This window comes from Helianthus annuus, chromosome 16 (genome assembly GCF_002127325.2).
Source record: "Helianthus annuus cultivar XRQ/B chromosome 16, HanXRQr2.0-SUNRISE, whole genome shotgun sequence".
Taxonomy (NCBI): Eukaryota; Viridiplantae; Streptophyta; class Magnoliopsida; order Asterales; family Asteraceae; genus Helianthus; species Helianthus annuus.
Window position 1 is genome coordinate 126335441 of NC_035448.2, and position 6807 is coordinate 126342247.

Below are 6807 nucleotides of genomic sequence, written 5' to 3' on the forward strand. Positions count from 1 at the left end.
ATATAACCAACTGGATCGGATGGTTGACTCATTGAGAGAGTGTAGAGAGCCTGTGCGATGTCAGTGGGCGTTGGGCTGTAAGTGGCTAAGTGGGCCTGCGACGGGCGTGGGCCCAGAATTCCTTGTGAACTATTGGGCCTTGGAGTTGGAGTTGAAGGGTATAGGCAGGGGGGTGGTTGGTTGAAAGCAGGCCCGTAGTTTGTGTTTAGGAGGGAGGCCCATTGAGAAGCGGCCCAAGTATTTGGAAAGACAATGTATGGGTGTTGTTTTGGGCCGAGGGAGTAGGCTGTCCCCTGGAGCGGTTTGACTGGGAGGGTGAGGAGCGTCCTCTACCACATCCCCGGGAACGACCACGGCCGCGAGTCACGTCGGAAGGGGGCTGGCCGGCGGTGGTGTGAGATGTAATTGGAGACGAGCGGGTTTGGCCTTGGGTGTGAAGTGCGGTGGCGGCTTGATGAGCCGAGTGAATGGCTTGATTAGCCTTCGTGGTTTCATTCATGCACAACTGAGACCGAACCTCGAAGAAGGATGGCAGGGGCTTAGTGTTTTGGAGTATGGTGCCAACTGTTTCATATTGTTCGGTTAATCCGGCAATGGTTTGTAGCACAAGGTCTTGTTCGTCAACCGCGGCATCGACATTGTTCAACTGATCAGCCAAGACCTTGATTTCTTGGCAATATTCGTGCATGGAAGAGAAGTTTTCAAGGCGGGTGGTGGCAAACTTCTGTTTGAGATAAAGGGCACGGGTGGCTTTATTGTCTTGAAAAATATTTTCAATAGCCTTCCATGCATCATACGCAGTAGTGCTCTTTTTTATCACAGTTTTCAGAAGACCAGGAGATATTGTACCGTATATCCATTGGAGAACCATAGCGTCAAGACGTTCCCAAGAGCCGACGGCAGGAGGAGCCGATTGTTTTTCCTTATCAGACAAAGAAGCGGCGACGGGTGGGTCACGTGGCTTGAGATGGTCGGCTACGAGAAACGCCGTACAATGGATTCGGAAGAGTTCCAACCATGTATTGTAGTCAGCGGCATCATTATCGAGAGTGATAGGAACCGAGGTGCGAATGTTGTTAACCGTGACAGCCGGGTGAAGCTTGTTATCGGCCATGAAGAAATCAGAGGAGAGCAGCAGCAGGAAAGAGAGTGGCAGCAAAGGGTTTGCGGCGGCTGGAAGGTTGACGGCAGTAAGCAAGAGTTTTAGGGTTTTGGGGAAGAGAGAAAGTAGAGAGGATCTTTTAGGGTGATACCATGTAGAGAATGATAATTCCTTGCCTCCTTTCATTCAACATTAACTCCCTATATAAGGTTACAACGTAATCTTCTATTTATGGAGATGATTGATACTCATTAATACAAATGACACACTAATTACAATACTATAAATGTGGTGTCTATTATTAACTCCGTGAAAAAATAACACTATACAAATCATATAGAGTTAAGAAAAAAAATACCCTTGGTTTACTGTTTTAAGTTTGATGCTATGGTTTATCATTTTAAAAAGTTAAACCTGTTTGTTGAAAAATAATACAGATTTGAATTGAATTATTTAATAATCAAATAAAATAAAATGTTTAGTTACAATATCTTTTTCTATATAATTGTTTCTTTTTCTATTAATCACAAAGAGTGACTTGTAGTTCAAGAGGTGAAGAATTCGTCCTCTATTCAATAAGTGAAGAGTTCGTATAAGAGTATTTAAAAGTAGATTAGTTTATTATTAAAAAAATCATTTGTTATTCATTTGTACTAGAATGCGATCTGTTGTTAGGTTGGAGTATATATAAAAGATAATATTATTCATTAGAAATATGAATTCATCAAGTTTAAGAGTTGATATCTCGGCTTATCTTTAAGACTCTTTCCAAACCGAAGTTTTCTTTAAGCTTATCTTTCATTCAATCACATATCTTCACATCTTAAATATACATTATATCTAAAGCGATAAGTTTTAATAAAAAACATATCATAAAAACTATTATTTTAGACACATTAATTTTTAGACGGAATGACGGATTTTGCTGTAATTTTCTTCATTATATACTAAATATGTACAATATATATAGTGGTGACTGTCAATGATGTAAACATCAATAATCCATGGTTTTAACACTAGAATAATCATCTAATGTTTCCAATATGATTGACAGTAATCATACGATCAACTAGATATGTACGAGACAAATCAAGTTTCCCACATGTGATCCCATTGTAGTCGTTCTTCTTTAAAGTATTTTTTCGCCCATGATGCTCATGCATAATTATCCTTCGTATAGGAGTTTCTTCGTTTTAGGCCCCACTCAAAAGCTTTGATTACTAAACGACATGAGCACATTCACCTCATCCAACCCAAGACATACTTACCAAATCCCATGAACCTATGTTTATAACTATCTACTTTAAAAAGACGCAGGCATGCTTTTACATTGAGCATAAGCTGTGTGTGTGTGGGGGGGGGGGGGAGGCGGGCGTAAAAAACAAATATTAAAATAAATAAAATTATTCATCTTTGTTTTCTTCATCGTCTTCGTCATCCCGTCGTCTCATCCAAGCGTGTTGTACCAAATCCGCCATTAGAGCTTGACGTGTTTGAGAGTTACGCATAAATGTGGAATTATATATCATTTGTTCCATATGTACACAAGCTTGTTCGGCTTCTACGAAATGTAAATCATAATCTTGGCAAAACGTTTTTCCATTGTCCTCTGGAATCATATTGTGTAAAATAAGACAACTATACATAACATTTCTAACATTATCCTTGTGCCATAGTCAACAAGGATTCCTCACAAAATGTCAATGTTGTTGTAGAACACCAAATAGCCTTTCGATATTTTTTTTGTCCGATTCTTGAACCTTTTTAAAATGAGCTCTCCTTTGGTTGATAGGGTCTCTAAAGGTCTTTACAATAAGCATGTATTCTGAATATATACTATCGGCCAGAAAAATACTTGTGTGGGTACTCATTTACGTTAGCCCAAAAAGAAGCGACTGTTACTTTACCTGCAATGTGATCCTCAATGATAGGGGAGTGCTCGAAAATGTTGATGTCATTGTTTGAAACAGGAACACCAAAAAAGCATGTCAAATCCATAGATCGTACGACACAATGGCTTGAAGGATGTGCGTTGGTCCTTTCTGGTCACCCCGAGTATGTGCACCTCTCCTAGCCGTTGGACAATTTCTCCAACCCCAGTGCATGCAGTTAATGGCACCAATCATGTCGAGTAAACCATGTTGATCCTCATGCACATCATATATACATTGTAGATCTTTCCATGTCGGGTTTCGTAAATCTCGTTCACCGTATAGTTCAATGACACATTTTTTAAGAATAAATTGCGAATACATGTAAATACTTAAAAAACACCATCTTAAAATATATAAAAGATAAGAATTACCTTCAACAAAATTTACAAAGACGTCTCTTGAGGTTTTGTCCGTCATCTTTAGATACTCGTCCCACACATCAGTTGTCGTACCGTATGCTAACACTCGTGCAACAGATGTACACTTTTGTATTGCCGTGAATCTCATATTTCATCTTGCGTCGGGTCTTTGTTTGAAGTGATCATACTTTGCTTCCAAATCATTGGTAATACGTAAAAATAATCGTTTACTCATTCTAAAACGACACCTAAATTCGTGAGGGCCGTAGACGGGTTGATCACAAAAATAATCATGCATCAACAACTCGTTCGCAGCCTCATAGTCGTGTTCGGTTTGGTGTCTTCTAATAATCGGACGTGGAGGTTGGCTAAGGTGTTGTATAAAGTCTACCATCAGTTGAACGCACTTGTAATAGCCTTCCAGATCTCGTAAGAATCCGAAGACGTACTATCTTCACTACTAGAGGAACACGAAGAATAATCCATGGTTTGTTAGTTTTGAGATAGTGAGGGTTAAGGATTTGATATAGTTTGGTATGGTTGAAATGTGAAGATTAGTGTTGTATTTACAGTGTTTAAAAGTGAAAAAAAAAACAAAAACCTATGTCTAATGGCTAGTAGCCAACAACTACCATCTCAAATTCATCAATTTCTTCGCTGTTGTTCCAGCCACGAGCCAACAAACCACAAGCCCAACCACGAGCGTAAGGGCGGTCTTCCTTCATGATTTGCTCGTGGTTGGCTCAATAATAAAGCCCACTACGCTTGGTCTAATAAACCAAAAGCCATGAACATCTTTGAGATTTCTCTCTCCTAAAGAAGTCTTATTACATATTTCCCCAATCCCTAAATTTAGTTACACATTTCACCTTCCTAAACCATCTTAATTTATTTTCTTTAGAGAATAGAATAATTGTGTAAATATTATTCCATCTTAATCAACTAAATGTTAATAAAGAGTTTGTATAAAAAAAACATATTTTTAATGTTATATTTTTATATAACTGATTTTATTAAAATAAAAAATATGTAATTAGTCATTTAATAAACTCATTAAAGGTAAAATAGTTGTTTATAAGAGTATTTTTAATAAAACTGATAAATATGTAATATATGGGGTTTAGGAAGGTGAAATATATAATTAAATTTAGCGACTGGGGAAATATGTAATAAGGCTTATTTAGAAAGGGGGAATATGTAATAAGACTTCTTTAAGAAGGGAAAATATGTAATTAAATTTAAAGATTAGAAATATGTAATAAGACTTCTTTAGGGGGAAGAAATTTGTAAAATCTCTAAAAATAGATCATAAAAAGTTGAAAACTACCATTTTATACTTATTAATTTTTAGGCAGATTTTGCTATAATATTCTTCTTCATGGTAAAATAAATACGTATAATATATGATTACGAATGATGTAAACATCAATAATCCTTAGACCACCCGTAGTGGGGTTTTTTTGTCGCCCCCCCCCCCCCCCCAAAACTCCCCAAAACGCCTCTAGATCGCCCCCTGGGCGTTTTTTTCAATAAAAATGCTTTTGACGTTTCTTTTTCCACGTCTTGCTTCAATGGTTTTGGCCAATCACCGGTTTCCACGTTGGGGTTTGTCCAATAACGTTTTGATGGTTTTTTGTTTTTATTTAATTCCATTACACCCCTTTTAACATAATACTCTACAATGCCCACATCCCCCCTACACCATTTAAAAAAAAAACACTCCATAATACCACATTGCTAACTGAACTGTCACATAGCGGAAAATGTCAAAGAGTGAGTACATTATTCACGTGTACAACTATACATGGTGTTAGTGTTGTTTTACGCTAGAATAATCATTTGATATTTCGAATATGACTGACAATCTATCAACAATCTCAATATAGATTTTAGAGATATAAAAATCACTAAAGAACCATTTAAACATGACGTGACAAATCAAGTTTCCGACATGTGACCCCATTGGCCCATTCTAGTAGTACTTCTTCAAAGATTTTTTCTCTCCCATGGATGCTATTGCAATATTATCCTCACATGAGAAAGAGAAAACCCAAAACTGTTCCACCTGGTCCCAAAAGGAAAGTGTTTTCTCACTTTAAGCCCCACACAAAAGCTTTGAATTATACTAAACGACATGAGCAACATGCACTCACCTCTACCAACCAAGACATGCACACTAAATGCCATGAACCTATGTTTATAACCATCAACCTTAAAAACACAGGCATTTTTTTACATTGAGCATAATAATCCAGACAATCATTAAATATATGATATGTTATATCGAGACTTGTTGTAATAACTAGTACTTGACCCATCGCGCGTTGCGGCGAAATCGAAAGTTAAAGTAATTCGAATTTGTACCCTCAAAAATCTAATCCAACTCATTTTCGAACAAATTTTTTTATCAAAACGTAGGCTAACTGAGAACATGCATAAAATAAGCACCAAACGTATTATAGTTGACCTGACTCATTGCCAAGAAAAAATTACATCAAAACGTAAACCAATTTAAATTTATGAAATATACTTAAAAAAAAACATGTAAGAAAATATTAATTTCTAAGTTAAAGAATGGTAATGCGCGTTGCGGCGGCGATGAAACGTAAAGTAACTTGAACTTATATACTGCCTAGTGAAAATGTATTATATTTGACCCGATTCGGATCATTTATGTCAAAGCATAAACCAACTTGGATCTATACCGAAATGTACTTAAAAACACGTAAAAAATAGTGTTTTTATATTTAAGAATGGTACCGTGCGTGGCGACGTTGAAATGTAAAGTAACTCGAATTTATACCACCTAATGGAAACGTATTATATATGACAAAACATAAACCAACTAAAAACATACATAAAAAGCTCAAAAACGTTTGATAAAATGTAGACCAACCGAAAACATACATAAAGTAAGCACGAAAACGTAATATATTTAACTCACGTACATCAACTTTAGCACATAAAACTCGATGAGGTCAAAATAATATTTTTTCAAAGATTTTATAAGATAAAGGGTGTAAATAACAATGTTAAATTCTAATGGTAAAAAAGAAAAAAAATAAAAGCCACTAAAAAATAATAGACAAAAAAGAAAAAAAAAATTGTTGATTTGACTTACACCGCAGTGAATCATTTTTTTTTAAATCTTATATAGATTAAAAAAATAATAAAACAAATAAAAATAAAAAACAATGAAAAAATGAAAGACAAAAAAAAAGTTGACTTATGCTACAGTGGAACACCTTTTTTTTTGAAATGTTATATATATATAACTAGGTTAATGCCCGCGTAATACGCGGGCTTCAACGAAAACTATATTATTTACTTTAAAATGAAATGTTCTGTACAAATACATACATTGGAAGAAAAAAACAGAAAACTACGGAAAAACTTCCTTGTAGACTACATT

General features: G+C 35.9%; 1 protein-coding gene across 1 annotated transcript; it reads right to left on the reverse strand.

The window, feature by feature from the left end:
• Positions 1–205: 205 nt before the first annotated feature.
• On the reverse strand, positions 206–1114 carry LOC110881112. Its single transcript, XM_022129479.1, has one exon. It carries the CDS (start codon positions 1112–1114, stop codon positions 206–208), a length of 909 nt encoding a protein of 302 aa, XP_021985171.1.
• Between the last annotated feature and the right edge of the window lie 5693 nt (positions 1115–6807).

Bases quoted from the DNA above. Each gene is read 5' to 3' on its own strand.
- LOC110881112 (XM_022129479.1), bottom strand. From the start codon at position 1,114: ATGGCCGATAACAAGCTTCACCCGGCTGTCACGGTTAACAACATTCGC.